This window comes from Culex quinquefasciatus, chromosome 2 (assembly GCF_015732765.1).
Source record: "Culex quinquefasciatus strain JHB chromosome 2, VPISU_Cqui_1.0_pri_paternal, whole genome shotgun sequence".
Taxonomy (NCBI): domain Eukaryota; kingdom Metazoa; phylum Arthropoda; class Insecta; order Diptera; family Culicidae; genus Culex; species Culex quinquefasciatus.
The window spans coordinates 4,031,682-4,058,596 of NC_051862.1; the positions used below are offsets into that span (position 1 = coordinate 4,031,682).

The 26,915-nt window shown below is 37.0% G+C and overlaps 2 protein-coding genes across 4 annotated transcripts in view; one reads left to right on the plus strand and one right to left on the minus strand.

The window, feature by feature from the left end:
• Positions 1–26,915, minus strand: part of LOC6052916 (centrosomal protein of 135 kDa) — a 58,542-nt gene that overhangs the window by 5,673 nt on the left and 25,954 nt on the right. The window lies entirely within an intron of this gene.
• On the plus strand, positions 807–26,910 carry LOC6043283. Of its 2 annotated transcripts, none has more exons than XR_005277057.1 (5): positions 807–1,393; positions 24,862–25,254; positions 25,313–25,472; positions 25,532–26,514; positions 26,575–26,910. XR_005277057.1 is itself a non-coding variant. In XM_038251906.1 (5 exons), the coding sequence occupies exons 2-5, from the start codon at positions 24,869–24,871 to the stop codon at positions 26,624–26,626; spliced, it is 1,407 nt and encodes a 468-aa protein (XP_038107834.1). In that variant the 5' UTR covers positions 807–1,393; positions 24,862–24,868; the 3' UTR covers positions 26,627–26,910. The 2 variants fall into 2 exon arrangements, 1 of the variants encoding a protein (XP_038107834.1); XM_038251906.1 differs by having other exon boundaries at positions 25,532–26,340.

Here is a 26,915-nt window from a genome sequence, read left to right on the forward strand (position 1 = left end):
ACTAATACAGTTTCTTTCACAAATCAACACCGCGAAGCAAAGGTAAAATACGAAACGGTTACCACTGGTCTGTGTAAGAGAAGTTGCACGCAAACCCGTATTCAAAAGAGCACCAATCAAAGCTGATCGATCGATAACACCACCAACCAGAGAAAGATTGAAGAGAGGGAGACTTGAACCACCGGCAAGTGACGAACCACCAAATCTTCAAATCTGTACCATTATGGAGCAATTACATCATCCAGCTGCAGCTCTTCATTGCAAGAAGATTGATGTCAACGCTGAAGATACCCCTCTCGATGACCCATTCCAAGGTAGAATCATCCTCGAAAAAAAACCAAACGCTCATTAGTTTGCGGTGGCGACCTCTACGCGTCGCGAACTTGAAACTCAAACCTGGCCAATTAGTCACGCGCGGTGCTTAAACTGCGCACTGCTAGACCTCCAATAATCGAAACAAACAAAAACAACGACCACGCGGAGTCCATTAAACGTAGCGGAGAGCGCTCCTCATTATGCAATCGGCGCGGTTCTGCGGTCTGTGTTCTGTGTACGCCAAGGACGCTTCCACACGATCAAGGCAAAGAGTCAACAGTTTGTTTCCTTCGGAAAGAACACTTCTGAAGCGGCGAATATGCATCGTGCCGGTTCTCCGAGGTTCCTCCGGTGCTTGCTCTCTCTCTCTGCTTTCGACTCTCCTTCTCTCATACCTGCATGCGATCAAGGGTGCGATCGCTCGATCTGCTCCGCACTCAAGGCATGTCTCTCACAGATCCCAAAACAGTCTAGCAGCGTCGGGGCGAGTTAGTTTGTTTCGGTCTTTCGTTTGGTTCGGTTCGTTAAGGTGCAACGTGACTGGCTGATCGTCGCGAGCAGGTCGTTAAGAATTTTCAAGGTTTCCACTTCCTAAGTGGATGCGGAGGAGCTTCAATGAAAAGCAACGTCTAATTTGACGCGCGGATCGTGTGACAAGTGATTTGGAGAAAAAAAAACGAGTGACACAAATCACACCGAGGAAGAATCCACTTAAGAACCAGCTCTGATTGATGGAGTCCTGAAACTGGTTTTTCTTTGTTCTGTCTGTACGAGCGCGTTACGCCTCCGAGGTTCTCCCCAAGTGTACAGTTGGTGTGTGTGTTTTATTCTCTACTTCTTGGTCGCCGCTCTGCATGAAGACGACGAATCAATAAACGCAGTTCTAAGCCTAGCCTGGAAGACCTAGAAGAGGTATGGTGGACGGTGTGCACTTGCACTGCACCAACAACAACAACAACGACGCACCGATACACATCTTAAGCCGGAAGAGCACACAAATCAAGAGTCTACGAGCGTGTTCGAGCCAAGCCCAGCAGATCAGCATCTTTTCGTGGCCAGCTAATGTTTATGAAAACTGGTAGGTAGAACCCGGAAGAATCGCAATCGTCAGATCATCCCCACACTGATTGCATGACATTTGAGCGCTAGAACACGCTCAATTTTCAGCGAATCGCGCATATCCGCTGACCTTCTGGCAAGATTTCGAGGCGGGTTTCCGCCCTGCTGTTTATGGGGGGTTAAGACAATGGAGATCTTGACCAGCACGGTCGGTGGCGGCAAGATTTAATTAGTTGGAGCGCCCCGACTGACTGTGGGTATTGTAATGAACTTTGAACGAACGGATGCTGTACACCGTTAGACGGAGCAGAACGTTGTGATTAACGCTTTGAGAAGCTTTGTTTTAATTACGGGCGGTGAATTGCTGATTTTGGAAACTTTAGAGGCTCTTAACTGTTATTATTGTAGAATACTCCCAACAAAGGAAGCCGCAAATTATTTTTTAAACTAGTTTATTAAAATTTTAAAGCACAGAAAAAAGAAAAAATAACCAATTGTAAAAAATAATAACCATCAATTTGTAATCCTTTTGAGCAATTATAACAGACAGAAGATATTTAATATAATAGTATCTAACATATGAACAACCCGATAAAAGTCGTACTTAAATTTTTTTTTAGTTTATTAGTTTCATCCTTCCTTTTTGTTACAAAAAGCTCAAACTTTTTTGTATTTTAATTTTTTGATTTGGATGAAACTTGGTCTTTGAATTCCATATGCCAAAAAAAAGGATTTTGCATTTTTAGTTTTTCCATACAAGCCGAATTCAACTTTTAGTGATAAAAAAAGACAAATTTTTAGAATTCATGTTTCAACTCAAATTTTAATCTCAAACTGGACAAAGTTTTATCCAAATAAAAAAAAATAAAAGCCACGAACAAAATTGCAAAATCGTAGAGAACTACTCAATAGTTAAGATGATTAAAAAGCAGACTGCTCCTAAAACAATCAAAATTTAAAAAAATTTCGAAGAATAGATCCTTATGGTTTTCAACGTTTTTGTGTGAATAACGTACTTTACAAAAGTATCAAATTAGTAAACCTTGTGACATTTTATTCAAATGTCTTAATATACCATCTCTCAAGAACAGCGCAATTACCAAATCAAGGCCCAACAACAGTTTAACAGCTGTGGCTAAAGGCCAACACCAAATACTGCATACAGCAGCCCAACAACTCTCCGGATGCCGGTTATTATTCAACCCCTTCTGGCCACCAAGCCTAGTCAGTGCCAACGAACCCAACTGCAACCAAAGTGGCCAAAGTGGGTGCCGGGCGCGCGCGCACAGAAAGTAAACTTGCTAACCTACATTTCTAGATCTCTGCGCAAAAAAACGAAATGCAAACAAAAACGAAAGGGGCACCCCTCCGCCGCGCTCTCACATCCCGCATGTCAACTTCAACTATCCATACCACGTGCACGGTTGTCTCAAACGAACAGCATACACATTTTGTAAGTCACCTTACAACATTTTCAGCTGGCTTGGCCAGCTACCCTACTGACCAGAGCCACTTTGGTCCACCGCAGGTCGGACAGGTCTTAAATTTCAGCATCAACCAGTTTTACCTTTCCACACCTCCACACCTTCACAGAAGAATGCAGGCAAAATGCATTTCCAGCTGATGGATCTCTCGGCAATCTGTGGCTCTAGCCACAAACTTCTGTCATGATGACAAAATCCCCCCGTTCAACCTCCCCTACTAAATGATGATGCAGGGTTAAATCATACACAAGTCGTGATTATGCTGCAATAGCACCACACCATCAGAGTGTACAAGAAAAAAGAAGAGAAAAAAAATCATATTTGATAAAGAGCCTTGTCGCGCGGGAGTGAATAGAGCTTGAAGGTGCCAACCAGCCGAAAGGTGCACGGAGAAAACAGAGTTCCCAAAATCGTGAACAAGCGTTCATGAAAATGGGAACCTCGAACAAAGTGTTCAAATCTCATGGTACGATTTTGAAAAACGTACCATGAAATTCGAACACTTTGTTCGTGGTTCCCATTTTCATGAACGCTTGTTCACGATTTTGGGAACTCTTTTTTCTCCGTGTGCCCTCCCCCCACACCGATAAATGACATTTCGCCGCAATTGCATAATTCTATCTCGGCTCAAGTCTGACTGCACTGACTCGCCGTTTGCTATAGAGTGTGGTAGAAGTATAGCCAAAAGGCATCTCTAATCGTTTGGTGAGCAACTACCTACTTCTGATGGCTGCACTGCCATTAACTTCTGTACTGGTCCAGTACAACTGAAAAAATGTTGGGGAGAGACTCGATTGGCGGGCGGCAAGATGAAGATCATGGTAATGATTGTTATTCCAATGGGGGAGGAAAGGGTATTTTAACCATTAGTGGACCCCCTAGTAGAGCCGAAGCACATTTTTCACAAATTTTCAATATTTTAAGCACTTTTTCATAACCCTTTGTACAAAACAATGAAATCTGAAGTCTTTCGAACAATTTTGACTATTTGAATCATCAGTTATTTGTTTTTGAGCAGAAAAATAGCCAATTGAAAAAAAAGTTTTTTTTGCCTGTTGTGGACCCCCTTTTCCTATAGTGGACCCGGGTCCATAATCCGATTGTGGACCCGGGTCCACTATAGGCAAACTGTTATTTTTATACCAAATTTAACCGATATTTGATGTTTTGATGCATGGTGTAGGTCTAATGATAGATATAATGAATAAAAGATGGATTTTGCTCACTTTTCATCTTAAAACAAATATTTTTTGTTAACAAATTTGGCTTTAAACGACAAAAAACCTAACAGACATTTAAACACATTTAAACGTCTCAAAAACCACTGTAAACATAAAAATAATTTAAAAAGAGTAATCTTGATGCAAATTTTTCCATATTAATTACATAAATGGTTGACCGATACTAAACAATAGAATTGTTTACAGTTGCTGATAAAACCACGCATGTTTATTGGAAAAAAAAATGTTTTGTTATTGATTTATTATTATAAAATATCATTTCAAACTGCAATTATGGTTCTTCAGTTAAGTACAATTAACTATAGTATTGATTAATTATAAATTCTTACGGCTTCAGCATTATTGGTACTTTTAACATGAAAACAGCTATATTTATACTCATAATTGAAAAAATATGCGTTCATGTTGATAACAACAAGCATTTATTGTATGTTTTAGAGAAACTTTTGCTTGAATACACAGTTTTCATCATTTTTGAAGGTTTAATCAACAGGGGTCCACTTTTGGAAAAGTTTGGATTTTCGTTGTCCTATATTGGACCCCCATAATGTTTGCTAGAAAATTGCATTTCTTCGCTTTATTTTAGTAAATATCCTTAAACTTACATTACTTCGACTTGCTGAAGTTAAATAATCAGTCAAAAAATGATTGGATGGTTAATTCAATCATAAAATATAAATGCAGTTTTGTTGTGAAAATGCTAGTGGCCATGGCTGATTTCAGATGTCGAACTCAAAACACTTATTTTGGTGAAAAGGACAATTCAATGTCTGTCATCATTGTTCTAAATGATGCTGAACATGCCAAATAAAAGATTTGTAAACAACAACACGCTTGGAATTGTGATTTTATTGAATTTTCCATTAAAAACCCTTCAGAGGGTCCACTATAGGAAAGGGGTCCACTAATGGATAACGTACCCTACTATTGCACTTTTATTTTATGTTTTAACGGTACACATCAACCATAGCTTTTGCACCCAGATTTCTGTTACAGACATTTTAGTGTCTTCAATACTACGGGAACTATCGATATAATTTTTTATTCATCCCCTAAATTACTGTCTTCGTAGTTATTTTCAACAAAGTTTGACTATTTTTACAATCAGATTCTTGCAGGATTGGGTCCGTAAGTTTGCCAATTTGGAATAAGAAGACAACAACTTCATTAATTGCTGTGCACCCTTAATTGGTATTTTTTCAGTGTTCGACAATTTAAAACATTGATGTTGAGCAATGTTATCTCGACTCGAAAATTGGTTATTAGAGAAATGATGCAAAAATGTACCACAATAAAATGAAAAGTAAACTGATATGGTATTTTTTTTAATTTTCTAAAAGGGTAATGATAAAATCTCCAAGATTAATTATCGAATGTTAAAAGATCCCTTTTTCCTCAGAGTTTTGTTTTCCTAATTCAACTTTAAAAAAAAAATAGAAAATTGCAGCAACATTTCTTTAGTTTTTTTTTTCATTCTTATTAGAGCAAGGATTTACATAAAGCTTGGTTAGCACTTCTATCTGCGCAAATAAAATATTTCGTCGGAAAAATCGTACCACATCGTTTTTATTTATTTCATTTAAAACATTTTTTGTGAAGTTAGATAATTATTTATTGAAAGTGATTTTTTGAAATTTCTGCCAAGGATGAGATTATTCATTGATTATTATTGATTTTTTTCTATTCAAAAGAGTTTTTTTTTAACTATAAGTTGATTTTTAAAAAAACTAAAAAAAATCCTAACCTTATCTTTTTTCAATGATTAAAAAAATAATCGTTCCGGTGAACAAATAGATAAGTTCTCAACGTAAAGAAAGATTATGAATTCCTGTTTATAATTAAAAAAAACAAATATGTTATGAATCAAGACTACCTTTTTAAAAAGGCAAATATTGGCATTTTTTAAACGTTCTCCTTGATTCCAACACTTTTAAAATATTTTTTCGAAGATATCTGAAACATTGAAGTTTGGAACATTATTTACTGAGATATTGGCATTATAAAATGCGAGGGCTGTTTGGGTAATGCCCAGTCTTTGTGAGATAAATTTATGCAATTTTTTGAACTTTTCGAACTTTTTTTTCAAATTAACAAAATTCATTGAAAATTATGTCAAACAAGTAGTAAAATTTTTTACTTTTCCAACAAAAATCACACTTTTTCAAAAAAAAACATTACTCGACGGCAGTTTTTAAAAGTTGTAGGTTTCTTGAAATCTCATAATAAAAATAATATATTTTTCCGTGTATTTTTTTCTGAATCATCCTCATCAATACCTACAGCTTTGCCGAATATACCAAATCGATCAGGAAATTCCTTCAAAAGATAAACATTTCCCAAATAGTTACGTAACATTTTTGTACAGACAGCTGCCAAAATGGCTGAACCAGTAACACAAAATGGCTTTTTGGTCACCACTAATTGTTAGCCAAATAAAATAAATACGCAAAATTGGCCGATTTCGCAGAAAATCGTTCAATTTTTCTCCACACAATCTTTGGAGAAAACCATTCGGCATCCTAACTTTTTTGCAGAAATTCAGAACACTTGTGATTCTTAAGACTTTCTTACTAATTGAATTGAGAATGTGCAGACAAAAAATGTCGGTCAGTGTTATTTTCGTTTGATCCCATTCTACAGAATGCCTAGAAATACATTAGCCAAAATGAACCATTTCCCAGAATCTCATTCCCTACAATAACCAAAACCCCAGAATAAATCAATCGGCACAGATATGTGATATGTGGAGATATGTGAACTGTTGTTGTTTTACCTGAAGAAATAACGTATTTTTTGACAAAGAATATGAAATTCATAAATATTTCCCCCGGATTTAAATTTGAAGATTTGTTGATTTGAAGAATGGCAAATTTCAACGAGAATAATGAAATTGAGAGAGATTTACCCGTCTTTAAAAAAAATGATTTCAAAAAGAAGAGAAAATTTAAATTTTGAAGATATAAGAAAGGTACATTTTAACTAGAATTATGAAATTCATGAAATACATAGAGATTCACTCTTTTCTTTATTTTTTATAAGATTTGAAGATTTGATGAATTGAATTGTTTTTAAGACTTGAAAAGGGGTATATTTTACGCGGTTTATGACAAAATATTTTTTTAATTAGATTTGAAAATATAAAAAGAAGTTTAAATTTTTGCTAGAATTATGAAATTCATCGAGATTCAGTCTCCTTTTTTAATTTGCTTTCTAGTTTTAATTATTGTCAAGCTTAATTAGGGTAAATCTCGTTGAATTTCATTATTCTCGTAAAAATTTACGCTTCTTTGATAAAACAGCAACAATAATTTTTATTGGGGAGTGGTTTATTCTGCGGAATAAGACATTCAGACAAATAGATTTTTGTAGAACGGCATTCTGGTAAAGGATCTATTCTGGGGAATGGGTCTAAACCATTATTATTGCGTTTGTCTTTTTTTTGTGCGGTTTGGAGCGGTATAAAATTGCTCTTGAAGCCTTGAAAGGCCGGGCATGTGTTTAAATAGGAATAAAGGGAGATCAAATGACAATTTGAAAAGAAATTTTTAGAGATTTATTGCTACAAAGTTTTAAATTTGTTTTTTTTTTTATTTTACGTGTTTGGAGTGATTTTATTTCATCAAACATAAAGTCGTTTGTAAAAAAACAATTAAACAGATTTTTAAAATTAACTTGAGAAAGTGCTAAATGGCATAAACTCTGAAAAATTTCAACAACAGAACAAATCTTTTTGCTGTTCACCGTGTGCCATTACAAGATTAAATAAATATTGCTGAATTGCATCATCCTCTTAATGAGAGCTTATATTTTTGCAAATCGATCAGGAAACACTTACAAAGTTTCACACACTTCCAAGATGTTCCTGTTTCCCCAAAATACTCTCAAAAAGAGGAAAAACTGCAACTACAAATTTGTTTTCTCTCAAACCAAACCAATCTGTTCCACCACATCGACGGAAAACAAAAGTGCTATTTATGAAAATTTGCAACAAGCGAAAACAGTCAAGATTAATGTGTATTTTCCCCCAACACCGCTAATCGATGCGTTTTTCCTACCACTCTCAGTCTCAGAATAAACCACCCGCTGGGTTTCGATACGGCCCGATGATTATCTAATTGGCCAGTAACGACCCGGGGGCCGCCGATTCAATGTTTATTGGTTTTCCAACGGCGTGGCCACACTAGCCACCACCAAAACCAGCAGAGGAGGAACAAGCCTCACCGCGCGCGAAAAACCGGCGAAAATTTCCATGTCTTTGAAGATGCTCCTCTACCAAGTAGCAACCGCAGCAGAAGGGGGGCTGGTCAACATTCATTAGAGCTTGCACCGCTAGCAGCATCCCAACAGCGGATCAAACCAGCAGCACATTACCGAATAATTGCAAAATCGCTCTCGCTAACAGAGCAAAAATAAGCACTAGACAGAAGAGCATTCAATTAAGCCGTTTTCGCGCGCGGTTTTTTTTTCTGTTGTTGCTCTAAACGAGATGCCTTCGCGAGACACAAACCAAAACATTGGCAAAAGTGCACTCCGGGGGTGGATCCATCCAAAATGACGGAAAAACTCTGTATAAAATTAAAAGACATTTTAGAATAAAAAACAATTCTGCCACAAAAAAAATATTTTTGCAAATTTCAACTAAAAAACTTGTAACAATCTTTTGCAATTTTCTCTGGAATTTACTCGCAAAAAAAAAAGTGAAGACGATCCGCTACAGCATCGTACCAAAAACGCGGACCAAACATGCAACTGTGTGTACAATAGAGGATGAAAAAAAAACAAAAACACCAAGTCGAGCGTGTGCAAATTTGAAACCTTCAAAGTGGACCACAACGCAGCAGCAGCTGATGCAGAATCGCAAAACGGTTAAACGGAGCGTCGCCGCCGCGGAGAAGAGCGAGAGAGAGAAGGCTAACCACTTTCGATGGACGCTCACGAAAATGATGAAAGTAAATCGTGCATCCGCGCGCTCGCCGGCAAAGCAATGAAATCGATAGTTTAACGAAAAGTGAAAACCGCGCCAATGTTTCGCGACCAAAGCGATTGTGGGGGTGGCGGTGGCGTGTGCGGTTATGGTCTATTTTGGGATGGTGGAAAATGGGCCGTCACGAGAAGGACGGGACTCGGAGCTAGGGCTTGCCGCAGAGTGTTTTGTCTTGTCTTGTTACAGCAAGATTGACAGGGATACAAAGTTACAATGGGTTTGGACCGTCTATTCATGATAAATGGAAATACTAGGTATTTTAAAAACAAATTTAAAATAATCAATATTTTCAAATTCCAATTCTAATTCTCCAAAAATGTAACTTAAACACCTTCAATCATTCATCAAATATTATTTAAAAATAAATGTCATAGTTCTCGTGAATAAATTTCCTCCTTTTTGATTCCATAAACAAAATATAAAAGGAAGGGCGAATCTCTATAAATTCATATTCAAGGAAAAAAAAATACCCCTGTTTTAGTAAAGATATACAAAAAAAAACATATTTGGTAAATTGTGCATTCTGGATGAAAAGTTTTATTTTTTCTGGGGTTCAAGGTCTCTCAAGTCAACAAAATCTTCAAAAATCATTAAAAAGTACTTTTATATTTTAGAACATCTTGGGTTCATGTGAGTTACACCAAATTAAAAAAAGTAATTTCTGGAGTTAACATTGACCGTGTTTCTAACTTAAATCTTCTACTTTTTCTCAATTTTTAAAATATTCATTTATTTTTGCTATCTGAAAAATATTTTGAAATGGTATTTAAAAGTAAGTTTGTTTGGAGATTATTATTTTTGAAAATTTTCATTGAATCCTTCAGAAAATTCAAAAAAAAAATTAAAAACTCATTTACAATTTATTTGCAAATTTTATTTCAAGTTTTAGTTCCCATCCCCCTCTTCCCTTCAAAAATGCTTGAAAAAATCAGGAGACAAAAAAAAGTTGCTGAAAATTTAAATTTCATTGAAATACTTGTACAAAAGTTTATAAACTTTTAAAAAAATCTATAACGATATTATTTTATTTTTTATCACTTAGCAAATTATGAATAATTAACTGCAGGGAAAAAATAGTTTTCATGGATTCATTGATATTTAAAAAAAAATCGGTTAAAGCAAAACTGTAATAATATAATTGAAATTTTTTGTACTTTTTGCTTCAACATTTTCCACAATAAAAATCGATATAATAATCCAGAATTGCATCATAAAGCCGAATCACTAAAAGAAGAATCTTGAAACGCCAAAAATTAAAAGGACATTTTTTTGTGCTTTGCTCAGAAGGAAGAGAACGGAAAATTTTGGCAAAAAAATTCAAAAGAATCAGAAATTTAAAAATTTAACGATTCAATAATTTAAAAAACTAAATAAAAAAAATCATAGATCAGGGGATTTGGAAAAATTAAACACAGTTCGTACGCGATTATAACAAAAAATCTCACAAAAATTTCACTCCGAAACACATCATTTTTATTTTTCTCAAAACTTCGCTAACCCAAAATATAAAAAGTTTTTTGGTTTTCTGTAGTTCAAGAGGCATCTGAAATGTCAGCATTTAAAAATTTTGGAATTCATGAATTTAAGAAAAACACTGTTTCCAAATTTAAATTAATCAGCTGTTGAAAGGTAGATCACATCTCATTTTAGGATAGTTACTTTTGAAATGCTCGCAGGTATGTAATACTTAAACAAAAAAAATCAAGGTTTCAATTTCAAAATATATATTTTTTTATTTCAGATGTCAAGGTCTTTGGTTTATTGTTCTTAAATTTTTCAATCTTTCCATTCCATTTTTTAGTTTTCAATCAAATTAGGCTTTTTTGGGACCTGAAGATATGAGCCAAATCGGAGCAGATTTGGCGATTTTGTAGAACAAAAGAATTTACTTATTTAGAACAAGTCAAGAGATGTCAGATGGCAGCAGGCTTAGCCGAATGATTACGCTGTCCGCTTTGTAAGCGGATTATCATGGGTTCAATTCCCATCTGCTTCAACTTCCATCGGATGAGGAAGTAAAACGTCGGTCCCGGCCTTGGTTGTTGTTAGGCCGTTAAGTCATTCCAGGTATGGGAGTCGTCTCTCTGCTATAAGTACAAACAACAGACCAAACCAAACCTACCACCGGACATCGCTGGCGGCGGTTGGACTCGCAATCCAAAGGTCGTCTGTTCGAACCCTGGGGTGGAAGGTTCCTTGGAGTAGAAAGAGGTTTGGGTGCCCTCCCCATTCAAGCCTTCGGACTCCAAGGTTCGAGCAGAAACTTGCAATAGAGACCACAAAAGACCTGAATGTGGATGGTTTGTTTATTTTTTTTTTTTTTTATCCAATGTCAATATTTCGAATATTTGAAAAAATTAAAAAAAAACATGTTTGAAAAAATATTATAACTTAGATTGCATTCTCATCCCTAAAACCCCCAACTCACGGTAAACCAAACCTCAATTCGATTCGAACTCTTCTCGCAAGATGAAAATTGCGCAACTTTGACGTTCTCTCTAGACATCTCCTACCAAAAAGGTAGAGGCTCTGTTCCACATTTGAGTCGTGCCGCACAATGCGAAACAACCTTTGTCGCACTAAAGGAATATCGAAGATCAACTCCCACTCCCACTTTTGAGGTGGTGCTAACAAAGTTGAGTGAATTGTTTATTGACACCTTCTTCGCTGTGTTGCTTCTTTCAGAGTAGAAAAGAACCTCCTCAACATTTGCGTTGGTTCGCGACGACGAGAGGACCGTTACGAGGTGTCTGCATAGAAAGGTTGGGTGGGTGAAATCACTGTGCCAGCCAGCGTGCAAATTACATGGAAATTTATTCAGAACTGGTGCCGGATGATGCGTTGTCGCTTTTTATCGCATTCTTTGTGGTCGGACTGTGGCGACTGACGACGTCGAGTAGTTGGAGACATGTGCGGAATATATCCGTACCGGTGGGCGGAGTGGTCAACTCCCCTTTCGTTCTTTGACCCAGGAAATTCCAAATGGTGGCATTGTAGTAAAATTGTTGGTACTTTAGTCAGCTAAAAAGGGATTTCAGGTTCATTAGTTTACCGTTGTGTAAAGTTTTGAGCATGTCGTTAACCTAAATTTGAAAAGCTTTTAACTGATTAGCATTTAAATTAAGAATTTTGCTAATTTTGCTTCCTTAGCATTACTCTTTAAACAGAAATATACAGAGATAAAACTGCAGAATCACACGACTTTACATAACATAAAGTGACAAATGACCGTGTAATTTTTCACAAGAAGTGCACCGAATGCTACCTTAAAACCCGCGCAGAAATAAATTAAAGGGCTCGAACCGCAGACGAAAAAAAGCAATTTATACATTCAATTGTACGCTTCCATTATTCAATTTCGCGGCTGTCATATACTGAATGTCGCCCAGCGACCGCTTCCTTCTGTCTGAATTTTGAAGGTACCTATACCTGCCTCAGTAAATATTGTCACACCTTGCAAACTGTACTTGCGCGCGCCTGCACAACACTTGTGTTTACACTTATGCTTGCAACCGCCGCCGATATTTCCAAGGTACGCGTGACAATTTGCACACAGCCATGTAGCATGACAATGAAAAATTTAACTCAAAACAACCACACAAAACGGCGGTTGTGCTTTGTTTTGTTCGTGTTTTGCTTAGGGTGGTTCATTATTTTTTTATATGTATCTCATTTATTTAAAAAATATTAGACTTGATTTCCAGAGTTTTTTTTTTTTTAAAGGTCCTATAAGCTATTGTCTTTCATATGTTTATAGGACCTAATCAAAAAGAACTCTAGATTTGTTGTTTAGTTAGAAAATATTATTAATACTGTTTACTTCAAGACTCATCTGAATGTTTTTGTTGTTGTTTGTAAAAAAATCTTTAAAAAATAAGGAACTCAGATCATTAAAAATCAATTGCAATGTACCCAACTTTAAACACTTCCCACCAAAAGCAAATCGAGTTTTCCTTATTTAATTCCAAGAAATTCTCTAGATTATTCCCTACGTCAAAATAAGCAATTTTTCATCATCAGTTTTTTATACAAGGCTCCATAAAAATGGGCATGTGAATATTCAAAAATCTGAATTTTGAGAAAGGAAGCGATATCGATTTGGTGTTTCCGACAAATCTGTGGGTGACTTTTAGGAAAAAAAATGTAAGCGTAAAAATGCATCGTTTGCACTTGAGTTTAGAATTATGCCAAATCTGGTTTCGGAGAAATGAAATTTGAATCAAATGTGACTGAAAAATGAGAAAAATTTGGAACAAAAATTTAATAAAACAAAAAAATCAAATCTTTGAGGAATCATAATTATTGGAAAAAAAATAATTTTTGAAAAAACTATTATTTTTGGAAAATAATAACTGAAAAAAATATTTTTTTTATATAATTTATAAGGCCGATGCAAATATTTAAAAAAGTTTTTGTCCCTCGGCCCTGGCCGAGGTCAAGGGGGGGGGCAAAAAATAAAAAAAATATAGAAATTTTAATAACAAGCCATAGTCTTCACATTTGAATGAAAAAAGTGTTTTAAAATACATTTTACACTAGTTCAGTTGTTTTGCAATAATTAGTTTTCAAAAAATCTAATATCTGACAAAAACAAAAATTGTATCGAAAAAAAAAATATCTTAAGATTTTTTAATAAACCCAAACATGCTAAAAATGATTTTAAACGCAGGAGAATGTATTTTAATTTGATTTCAGTTGGTTACACTTGAATTTTCATTGAAATTTTGAAGTTTATTGTAAAAATATTTTTTTTGCCCCCTGATTTTTCGGGCCAATTTTAAAGGGGGGGGGGGGGGGGTGACAAAAACTTTTAAAAATATTTGTACCAGCCTAAAAACACATTATTTAAAAAAATATGATTTTTGAAAAAATGTTCTGTAAAAATGATTCTCAGAAAAAATATTTTTTCATTGAAAGATTCTTGGAGAAAAATCTGGGGAAAACGATTAATTAAAGAAATGTACAACTTGTGTACTCTTTTGTACTATGCTTGTTGGGATTTCTATCTAGATAGAACAAGAGAGCACACGGGCATCAATATCTTATGAAATTAGGGTCACACCTGCAAAAAATATTTTTTGAAAATCCGAAAAGAATTTCTGTTATTGACTTTGTTAATCAAACTGCTAATTGATATGATAGATAAAGACTCTTAAAATTAAAACTTTGTGAAAAATATTATTTCTCAGAGTCATCAAATTAGCTTAGTTATAAATTTTCTGCCTTTTTTTCTTAAAATACATTAAAAAAAAAGCCTTTCGAATTCTGTAGCTTTTTTAAAGTAAGAGCAGAAAATTTCCCATAAATAAATCATTTTTGCAAAAATCGCGATCTGAAAAAATAAAAACTCATATTTACTAAATTTAAACTTTCAGAGGCTGCATCTTAGCACCCAGCAATTCGTTCAACATAGTTCAAAACAAAAGGTTGGTAAGAAATTTTTAAAGATTCCGAATATATTTTGTGTAGGGGTGCTTTTCCTTCATAAATTATATAAATAGCGAAAAAACAAATTCATAAATAGCAAAAAAAAAATAACATTTAAAAAAATGCAACAAATGGCCAATAACTTGAAAACGGTGATTTTTTTTTAAATACAACGTTATGTTCGATTGCAAATTAAAAATTCTTGCTTGTTTTGATGGTATCAACAGCCCACTAAATTTGAGCTTGATCAGTAAATTTGTATTTCAATTTTACACTTTTTTGTGCACGATGACCCTTGAAATAACCGTGTTTTGGAATTTCAGGTTTCAGTGAAAAAATCAAATTATTAAATTAGATTTTTTTTAACTTGTGCTGTTGGCAATATTTTTCAAAGCTTATGTCAAATGTGTTTTTTTATTTGATTTTTGAATTAAAAATCCAAAATTGGTACACTTTCTGTCAAAAATGTACCATCCTAAACCCGATTCAATGGCGTGATAATTAGAAGTAGGTGGCGTGAAGCTAATTTTATTACCGCTTACTTTTACAACCACCAGCCAAAAACCAGCGAACAAACTTCCAACAAAACCTTTTTTGTTTGCTTCTTTTCTGCTTCAAAATCGATTTGATCAACTCGACGGCGAAGACAACCCGCTCATTTTATCGCGTGAGTAGCAGGCAGCTGGTTTTCAAGGTTGGATTTTATGATTGTGGCACGACAGACTCGATATGCCCTTTCAAACTGGGTACAATCACCTTTCTGGTTGATCGAGAGACTTTTCGGTGCATCATAATGAGATGCATGCAGCGACAAAACGTCATTTTTGATTGTGATAAAAAGACTTGTTTTTCTAAAGGGACTTGTCTTGTTTTACATAAGTCAAACCTTTTAATAGCCGTTAATGCATTAATTTGACACACTAACCTAAAGCCGCGAGCCGTTCCAGCCGTGGTGGCCCAGTGCCCTTTATGCTTCATTTAAGCCACTTCACTAAGGCACTGTTTAGCAGAAAGCTTTCGACGTGCAAACAATTTGCAAACACAATTTCGCCTTTTCCAATCAGGTACTGCTGCAGGCTGCTGAGGCAATAAAATACACACCAAGTTTGCAATTGCCTCTTCTCTGTGGAATTTCGCATGAGTTTGCACATTTCTGCCGGCCAAACAAGACTGCAATTGGATGCAGTTCACCCGCGCGCAGGAGCCTTTTCGCGCCAAAAAGTTGCACCACCACGTGCTCGTTGGCGACCGGTGCTTCCACTAGCAATTAGCCAATTTCGTGGAAAATGTGCGATTTTTCTCATCTCATCTCGTTTCATTGTGTGCGCTGGTTTTTCGACACAAAACAACAACAAAGAATCGCCGAAATGATTCACCCGCCCAGAGCAAAGGTTGCTGACGAAAACTACAAAAAAATACATTAATAAAATTTGCTCAAAAAAACTTACAAACTTTGAGCCTTTGAGGTTCGACTTGGTTTGTTGTGATCGTGAAACCGGTTCTTCGGTTTGCTGAGGAAGACCATCGAGCATACTTTTCGAATGCACTTTTTGCTTCATCACCGCTTGCGCGCCCCCCGCAGCAGATCAGATCATCAGAAGTGGTTTGCTCTTGTGGGGTTGGCCGAGTTAGCCCCGCAGCAGATCAGATCATCAGAAGTGGTTTGCTCTTGTGGGGTTGGCCGAGTTAGATTAGCTTTTGGCATCTCTCGATCTCTCAGGGCAAGCAAACAAGTTGAGCCATCTCCCAGCATGTAAGGCAGGGGAGCAAGCACTGGGAGATTGTATACGATGAAGACTTGGTGGCATAGATTTGTTTGATTTAGCACTTCAACTTTGGGCAAGCTTTTATTTATGCGCGGAGCGGACTGATGTTTGCGCTGTTTTGGTTCTGCTGGTAAATGAAGTGAATGTTTGGTTGTTTGCATAACTGTTAATGGTTCGTTGGAAAAAGATGAGTTATCTTGTTCAAACTTTGAGATTCCAATATCGGACTTTACAGTCTAAGCATCGCTATAAAGTTAGAATAAAATCCTTTTGACATATTCCTTGACAGTTCTCAAACTTCACCAAAGAATTATCAAACCGAATCAACCACCTCAACCCGTCTCGAATTGCGCCTGGCATCGAGTTTCACTGGGTCACTGGGAAACCACAGACCGACCACAGTCCATCATACAGTCAGCTGATGTGTCTCGTTTTGGCACATAAGTCGAGTACAATTACGTTAGTTCAGCCTAATCTCGTTTTTTAGCCTGTATTACGTCACCGGCATCGGCAAATGCTCAGCAACAACAACAACGTGAGCTGCTGCTGCTGCTGAACATATGCACCACTAAAAGCCAAAACCAAGCAAATACCTCAGACCCCGTGAGGGAGAGAGAATATTGAATTTTATAAACACTAACAGCAGTGCTTGCAGGAGAGGCCGAAAAGACCAACACACAGAGCGTGTAAAGCGTGGAAGATTTTTAAACCAACTTAGGAGGATTCGATTTTTCGTGCAGAGAAGTAAGAAGAAAAAAAAGATCAAACTAAGTAAGTGGGCATGAAGGAAGCCCAAGAAACCACCTCGCAGAAGAAGGTTATGCAAAACCACCACTAAACCGCGCAGAAGCGTGTCAAAAGATCGACGACGACCACGTGGAGCGGGATTTTCGGGGGGAGGGTGATGGAGAGATTGAAGAAGTTTAAAAAAATGGCAACAACTATAAGCATTCAATTACACGGCTGCAGCGGGGTACGGTGATGATGGTTGCCTTTTTTTTAAATTCAGGTACGATACAATTCGTACTTGAAGATTTTATGCACACAAACACACACAAACACTTTGTGGCCTTAACATCAATGCAAACATCATTACTATTCCCATTCTTGTTTTTTGTTGCCGCCTGTTACGGGGTTAATCGAACGCAACGCGTCGTCGTTTTTCTCGCTGGTGGGTCAAGCGTGTGACCCGACGATACACCCAAACAGGGAGCCACCAGACTTTGACTCTTCGTCAAAACAGCTGGATGGCAGTAATCCTTCACTTGGGTGTACCAACTGCAAGCACTGATGCATTTGCACTGGACATTATTGGCCAATGCTGTGCAGTAAATTTAGTGAATGACACTTTTTGACCCGCTGGTCCATTAAGAGTCGTTGATTGGTCGTTACGACTTCAGCAATATAGCATGTTTGGAATGCTGTTTTTTGAAATTTACTTCTTTTATATTTCCAGCTGACGAACAAATGGTATGTGTGTTCAATATATACAAAACATCAGTAAATTTGTGACAATTTACAGTAATTTTTCGGCAAAGTGAAATCAAACAGATGTTTCGAAAACTAGAACCACTGCTTATAAAATGTTGCTTATTAGGAGTTAAATAAGACATCCAAAAATGTAAAAAAAATATAAAATATTAATATCAACAACTTTTGCCGAAGTCACGAACGATTAAAAACAGCATGCTTGTATTGGTCTGCTGAAAAATTGATATGGAGACTTCGAAAGACAACCAATAATGCAACTCTAGAGTTTTTTTTATGAAAGACAATAGCTTATAGGACCTTTTAAAAAAAAACTCCATAACTTAGCTTTTTTGGTCCGTAAGAGGGCCCGCGAGTAAGTACTGCGTGATATTTTTAACATCAACTCACATGTTTTTTTAATCTTACCCTGATACTCTTGATACTTTTTACAGGACATTTGGTACCGTAAAACGGGGTGACTTTGATAGCCGGGGTGACTTTGATAGGTTTGCGATTTTTCCGCAAAATGAAGAGTACAATTAAAATACGTAAGGAATGGTTTAGAAACATACTGACCGTGGTAGAGAAGTGTTCAAAGTATCTCAAGAAGAACTTTTCATAAAATTTTAAAGTTTAAATAGTTAGTTAACTATAGTTAAAAAAATGTTGATGAAAGTCATTATTTTAAACTTCTCAAAGTGTCATGATTTTCTCAATGAACATGATTTTTAATCGGAAAGCGGAATGCATTTTCGGATTCTTTGGACAATTTTCCACTAGAAGAAGGTTAAATAAATTTGTAAATAATAAATAATATGTGTTTTTGAAACACCATTTAAAAAAAAATCTCCAAATTTCTAAGCAATTTCAGTTAAATAAATTTCATCTAAAATGTGAAAACTTGTGATTCGTGCTTCAAATTCTGTAAAAAAAATGCAAAATAAATCGATAATTTTATAAACAAAACCAGTTTTAACAAATTTTAGGCGAAATTTCGACTTTTTAACAATTTTACCTTAAATTTATATGTATTTTGCTTAAAAGCTTATACACTTAGTTATTTTTTTTTTCGGTAAACCTCGTTGGATAAATGTACAACTCGTGCTGAAAAAATCGTCTTTTTGCAACTTGTTGCATAAACTACTATTTTGCAATTCCGTCATGAAACTACTTACTTTTCCTGTCATTCTTGAACGATGAAATAGCCTACTTTTCTGTACCAATAATTACAGAATCGAATAACCTATTTTTCTGTTCGATTTTGTATCTTCAGCAACATTGTAGGTATTGATGTGAAGAATTAAAAAAAAAAAGAAATACAATAACTGTTTTTAATTTTTCTACATGTAACCAGAATTGCGCAAAACAGCAGTTTTTTAATCTCAATTTCTAAAAATGTCATCCTTCGAGTTCAAAAAAAATGTGGGTGATGAGATTTTGTGAACAAATAATAATTTCCGAAATGTCAGATATAAAGTCGAAACATTTTTTTACTTTATTTTAAGATGAAGAATCAATTGAATACCAACAAGAATACCATTTTTCTTTTCATGTGGTATTCACCAAAAAGTGATTGTTTTTCTATTAGAGTGATTTTTCGAAACAAACAGAAAATGTCCTATGATAATAAAATTAAAATTTTTGCTCGAAATACAACAAAATTGTACAATAGTTTAATTTTTTTTGAATGCATAACTAGCTTTGAAGGGTAATTCGTATTTTTCTGTTGAAAGTTTGCTTTAAAAAAAATAAAATTAAAAAAATTACACTTAAAAAACTGATTTTTTTTATTGTTTATACAATACTACTAAATTATAATAGCAATTTCCCAAAAATAAAATAAAAAAAGGCGCAAAACTGATATTTTTAAGTTTTTTTAAATGTTTTATTGAAGAAATGTATGATACTATAGAATTATTTAAATTAATATTGCAGAATATTTTTGAAGGCCGTTTCAAAAATACCCAATAAGCAAAACGTGTTTTTATTGTTTATTGGACCTTTAAAAAAAAACTCTGGAATTTATTTATTAAATTTATTGAATGAAAATGGTATAAAACTTCAAAACTGGTCGAGTATTTTGTATTTTGTAAATTTTATTCTTAGTTTTAAAATGCAAATTTGATGGGAAAACTGGCATATTGGCCGAACTTTATTCTGAAATGTTAAAAACAACAGAAAAAATCCTGCTAAGCTTAGTCTATTGCACAAAGTAAAAAAAAATCCGGATTATTCAGAATGATATTCCTAAAGAAATTCTAACATTTTAAATTAACTAAATTTGTCGAATGTTGACTAAACTAATCAAATTTTCCTGGATTGTCAGTTCAAATTGAATGCAAAATCTATTTTCTGCTGGCAACGGTCTCTTACACAATCGAAACCGTTTAATTTCAGTTTGTATAACTTTTGACCTGCACGCAACCTTTTGTTGTGATTTTTGAAAATTGTGTCACTATAACTGCGTTCCCCCTCCCAAGTTCCTCTACCAACTGAAGTCCCAATTATCCAAACGATGTGTCAGAGTCTCGTCGAGTACAACAAAACAACACGGAGCTCTTCGGTAATTGTGTATGTTTTGCATCTGCACCAGCACGTGAATCAAGCAGCAAGTAAAAAAAGGGACAACACCGTGCGATAAATCTCTTGATTTTCGTCAAATCGCACTTTAAACAATGTGAGCAACGAATTGTGTTGCATGACCCAGAAAATTGGCCGAACCTGTCAGTTGAGAGCATGCCTTTTGCGTGTGCTCTCGTTTAATCATATCAACCTTGCATAATAACCAGGGCCAGGCAATTTTTGCGTTCGCGTTGTCACACTACAAAAATTTGCGCACTAAATATTTCGAGACTCTTCTCTGCGCAGCCTGCGGCTGCATATCGAAATCAGCCCCGTATTGGCCAAAGACGGTGTGAACTGGGTTTACTCGCTGTAATTAGAGAACAATGGTGGTTTATGGGACGGGGCCTGGAAATCGTGAGGTGTGCTTCAAAGTTGAGCGGCGAAGAATCACGAAACGTTCGATTGAGCAAATCCTGTGGATGCGACGACGGTTTGCGGCAAGAATTTTGAATCGTGAGAAAGTTTGTGGTAAAACTACTATTAAAGTTGCAGAACAGATACGTTGAGTTAACCTTGAACGATGCATTGTTTGGTGGCGTTCTAGGCCAGGGTGGCGTCTAGAAACTGTATATTGGGGTCAATCAGCATGTTGAACTCTTCTTCGCTTGATTGCTCAAGGTAACTCGTAACTATTCGCTGAAGGTTTCAACTTAGTCACGCCTAACGATAAATTGCAGCGTGATTTTTTTCTTTTCTCAAAGTCTTCTAGGATTTCACTCGAAACAATTAGTAACGAAGCTAATTGACCTGCCCCTTGGAGCTGCAACGGCCAGTCAATGACCATGGTAATTGCAACTACCCCTCCTTTGGGCAACGACATTGTCTTACACTTCGCCGATTGACTGTGTGAAATTCTCGTCGCAGCCCAGCAGCAGCTGGGCGTTCACATGCACCCCCAAACACCAACTCTACCACCATCCACCAACGGATGGACAGTGACTAATTGGAACCCATAAATTATCACCCCGGATCGGCTGAGCCACTAATGGCTTAGTTTGTACTTGCGCACGATTACAATCGGATTTAATTGCGGCACTTCTTGTTCGTACGCGAACCAATTGGCGCGTAAATCAACGCAAACAAACGCCGAGACTACGACGATCTGCGGCCGGACCCACCGCTGTGAGATTAATAGTTGAAGGTGTAAATTAGAAGGCGATTATCGCCTACCCAACTCGAAGTCTCCTACTGTGCAGCATTGGTTGGATGCAAAAATGTCGCAAAATGTGACCATCGCAATATACAGGGTCCTTGACTCATTCGATTAGCGCGAGCTGCTGCTCAACGACGCGCTTATCAACATTGAAAAAATCTCACCAAACGTTAACGTTACGCAAGCGCCCAAAGTCGAACCTGCCGCCAGGGTCAACCGGCACCGCACTATATGGGTCAGTAAACTATTGGTGGCTCAGACCTTCTCTCTCGCGCGCGCGCGCAGATCTCCGTCAACCCCAGTCAGCGGGTCAACACCACCAAAAGACGGGTTGTTTGTTGGTTTTGGAGACCGGCAAAATTCGCCATTTATTTTGGTTTCTGTCTTCCACACACACCTCGAACCTCGAGAAGAGTAAAATGACCCGCGGTGAAGGTGGTTGTGTTGGCGTTCGGCGACTACTGGCCAGCCACTGTTTATGCATGCATTTGAGCGGACATTGGCCTTCAAAGAGATTGAAAAGGAAACTCGTCCGCCGCCGCGGCAGTCGTCAGCAGCTAAAATTGGTGGAAGAAGTGTGAGAAGCAAAACAAGCGAAATTTCTTGAGGCAAAATGTAGGTGATAAGATAGTTGCACCCACAGACACAGACCCAGGCGCGTGGCTTTTGGGGCAAGATTCAGAGCAGCTTAGTCGATTGCGTTTTGTACCCTTTCAAGATTATTGTGAATTAGTGCATAATTATAAGTTTCATGTGGTACTTCAGTGACACTTCAGCTTTTGATATCTGGATTTATTTTATTTTTGCTTTTGAAAGTGTTGTTTTGGATATCTCTTACTTAACATCTGTTCTAAATTTAAATTAGTTTGACAAAAATAATCCCCAGACTGCAAAACAGCATTTCTTCATAATTTCACCGATTATATTCTGCATCTTTTGGTTTGGCTAAAATGTTGTGTTTCCATACAAGTTTCCATACAATATTCGAAAATAGGTATCTCTTAAAGAAATTTTCCAATGGATTTGGTGTCTTCGGCAAAGTTGCAGGACTATTCAAAAAAAGAAGGTACACATTAAAATTTGTTTAAAATTTAAACTTTTTTCGAGTGACCATTTTCTAAATATATATTTTTTCTAAAAATTTCCTAAATTTTGGTTAGGCTGGTACAAATATTTTTAAAAGTTTTTGTCACCCCCCCCTTCAAAATTGGCCCGAAAAATCAGGGGGCAAAAAAAATATTTTTACAATAAACTTCAAAATTTTAATGAAAATTCAAGTGCAACCAGCTGAAATCAAATTAAAATACATTCTTCTGCGTTTAAAATCATTTTTAGCATGTTTCGGTTTATTAAAAAATCTTAAGATTTTTTGAAAATTTTCGATGCAAAATCTTTTTTTTCGATACAATTTTTGTTTTTGTCAGATCTTAGATTTTTTGAAAACTAATGATTGCAAAACAACTGAACTAGTGTAAAATGCATTTTAAAACACTTTTTTCATTTAAATGTGAAGACTATGGCTTGTTATTTAAATTTTTATATTTTTTTATTTTTTTGCCCCCCCCTTGACCTCGGCCAGGGCCGAGGGACAAAAACTTTTTTAAATATTTGCATCGGCCTAAGAAACAATGACAACAAACACAACATTTTATGTTATTTATAACAAGTTTTGTTATTCGTCGTTATGATTTGTTTGTTATTGGATTGTTATTGTAATAACAGACTAATAACATTTTTAGTTATTCTTCGAACAAATCTTTGTTATTATTTTTTGTTATTTTAACAACTAATCCGATCATCCCAATAACAGTTGGCGGTATTCTTTCATAACAAAAAATGTTATTCCAAAGTTGTGTTGGCTTTCAACCAATATCAGACCAATAACAAATTTTGTTAAGATAACATAAACTGTTATTAAACCCTTATGCAAAAATTGATTTTTCAAGAAGATTCCATAACACTTTCTGTTATTTTAACAGTATTTGTTATAGAAATGACATGAATTTTGTTATTACCGTCTGCCCGGGATGCTGAGATAAAAAAAATTGTGAAAAAAAAGTTAGATAAGTTAGCATTTTTTTCCGTGTTCCTTTTTTCTGAATACTAAACGCCCCCACAAAGTTTGAGCCAAATAAAAAAAAAGGAAAAAAATAAAAATGCACAAAACCCGCCGATTTCTCACATGTGAAATTTTGAACTAAAAAATATTATTCATCGATAAATAGCACAATTTGTATATAATATCAATCAAAAAGAGATTTTGTTTTATTAATAAAAAGTTGTTCATTTTTATATTAAGAAGGTACAACCAAGTTAGTAGACCATCTCTGAAAAAGAAATTTCGAAAAATCGCAAAACACAGAAAAAAATAAATACTTGTGATCGTTTATTGTGTTCATGAATTTGAGAACCACGAAGGAATTTATTCATGAGTATGGTGCATTTGCACTATAAACGTGAATATATTCCTTCGTGGTTCATGAACACAATTCACGATTTCGAGAATTGACTTTTTTCTGTGAATCTTGTATAAAACTGCTAAAAAAAATCACACTTTTTATTTTATTTTTCAAAAACAGTTATCGATTGCTGCTGGCTAACTGGGCTGATCAAAAATTGACAAGGGGATTGTCAATGCTAAAAAATATTTCTCAATTTATATAGGATACAAACAAGTAACCCAAATATTTATCTTAGGCTAACTCTTCTCTTCTTTCTTGATAGGTAGTTTCACAAAAACCTAAAAAGGAATTTCAATTTTTTAAATCGAATTTGGCATCCACGATTGTCTTTGTTATTGCTATTTGACGTTTGACTACATTCCAATTATCGAGCGCCCAGTTACCAAACTGTATTTTGCATTTTTTTTTTCGTAATTTTGTTCAAAGAAGCTTAAGGGATTTCTGGATAATCTCTTTGTTTTTTTTTCTAAAGCTTTATGATTTGGAAAAAAAATAATTTAGAAAGGTCCTATAAGCTATTGTCTTTCATATGTGTATAGGACCTAAACAAAAAAAAGTCGACAAATAATGTTATTTAGGATAGAAATGTTTTTTTGAGTAACTTTTAATTTAGCTTTTTATTCTATTACTTTTCTGTTTAGATTTCAATTTTTTCAAATCATTGGGTGTGAGTGTGAATAACTGAATCCAAGTTTACCCCACATTTTACTTCCAGCCCAAGAAAAGTTTTTTTTGTCATGATTCGATGATTCGGATAATCGAACTTCAGATAATCGAAACTTCTGATAATCGAGGCTTCGGATAATCGAGTCTCGACTGTACTTCCACACCAAGCTGATACTAATCCACACTCTTCTCCCTCCCCCTCTCCCTAGATCTGTGATGAGGCATGCATCCGTCTGGGTGTGCATCCTGACGTTCTACAACCTGCAGTCGTCGTCGCTGGCCGCAATCGTCCCCCCGCCTTGGAGTGACCCCAACAAAAATCCCTGCGCCAGCCAACCCGGCGGCTGGCAGCTGCTATACTGGCCACCGCTCAAGAAATGCTTCAAAATCTTCCAACTGGGCTATCCCTGCCCAGACACGATGGAGCTGAGCCCGGTGGGCTCGGGAACACTCGGGGGCGGTTCCGGAGCGGAATGCCGGTGCCCGCCGACGACGGCGCAGTCTCCGCTGACCAAGCGCTGCCATCCACTGTTTGAGCGCGGGCCGTGCGACTTTGGCCAGTACTTTGCGCCGATCGCCGACTCGGAAGTGAAGAGTGCCATGTAATAGCTGGGTTGGGTTGTTGTCGAAATGTTTGTACTGAAGGGGTTTTCTTTTCAGACCAAAGCAACGCTGGGGAATCTGCAAGTCGACGGAAATTTGCCAAAGCGGAATGGTTTACTGGCCGCAGGACAACAAGTGCTACCAGCTGCATACCAAAGGGCCGTGTCCCAAGGGGAAGTTGCTCAGCTTGGACAACGATGGGATCGCCAAGTGTAGGGTGAGTGTTCAAGAAGGTAAATGAGTTCAAACTAGTTCATCGACGGTTGCTTTTTTTAGTGTGAAAATGAGGGCGAGCTGAGCAATTACTTCTACAACGAGACGGAAACTTGCCACGAGTTCTTCACCAGAGGACCATGTTTGCGGACGGGGGAGTTATTTCTGCCGTCGAAGAAGTGCGCTTGCCACCAGAGACTGCCGCACTTTCACAACGAGACGAACCAGTGTTACGAGCTGGGGACGATTGGACCGTGTCCGATTGGTCACACGTTCATTATCGCCGACAAGCGTGGCCAGCAGGAAGTGAGCTCGATGCGGGCCGAGTGTCGATGTAAGGACAATTACGTACCCTGGAAGGACGGCTACTGCTACAAGTTGTACACGCAGGGGCCGTGCGAGTTTGGATCGTTTGTAACGGAAGCGAACGTCTGTACGCCGAATCCGTGCGAAAAAGGTCGACTTTACTTCGCAAAGGAGAAGACCTGCTACCGCATCGGATCGCAAGGTCCCTGCAGTCTGCACCAGGTGGTGATATTTGACTTTACCACACGGCCTTCGCTGGACGGAATCTCGTACAACGGCATCTGCGGATGCTCCGGAGTGATTCACAACCTGGACCAATCGTGCTCCGAAGACGAAGTTCCCAAAAGTGCCTGCGACAGCACTCCGGACATGGTCGAGATCAACAAGCAGTGCTTCAAACTGTACACTCGAGGTCCTTGCGGGCCCGGCCAGTGGCTGGAAACGAAGAAGGGTCCCGCAAAGGTACGGGGCGCCATTTGCGTTTGCCGACCTGGTTTCACCCCGTACGAATCTCCGCTGCAGAACGGCGTCATCGGATGCCAACCGCCGGCCGTCGGATTAGCCAGGTATTTGAACGAACTGCTTTCGTTCAGGATCGGCAACTTTACGCTTGCCCCATTCTTCCCAACTCTAACGTAGTAGCATCCACAACCAATCACTAACTACCTTACCAAAACCTGCGCGTGCTAACTTACTCCTTCCCTACCCGATTTAACAGCATGAACCCCGCAGCAAAATTGGTACTTGTACTGAACGACTTCATCTAAATTCGATAGCAACTAACCAACTCTCATTTTCAGGTGGTTCATGAGCCTGTTGGGATTCGGACCGACCGAACCGGAAGAGTACTAAGTTACCAATTGACCAGGAAACATTCACAGTATCAATGGTTCCTGCCCCCACCTCCCCCCAACGAGCGAAAGAGAATCGTAAAATAGGCACGCACGCAGTAGGGTTAGTGAATAAGTATTGTGATTGTGCCATAATCGCGCGGATGGTTTAAGATTACAATAAAAGAAAACACTAGTAGCACGTAAGAGTTTGCAAGTAATGCCACAATGCCGACTGAGTAGGTTAAACAGTATTGTATCGTAGAGTAAATAAATGCAAATAAAGATCGAAAAATACAGGGTGTACTTAC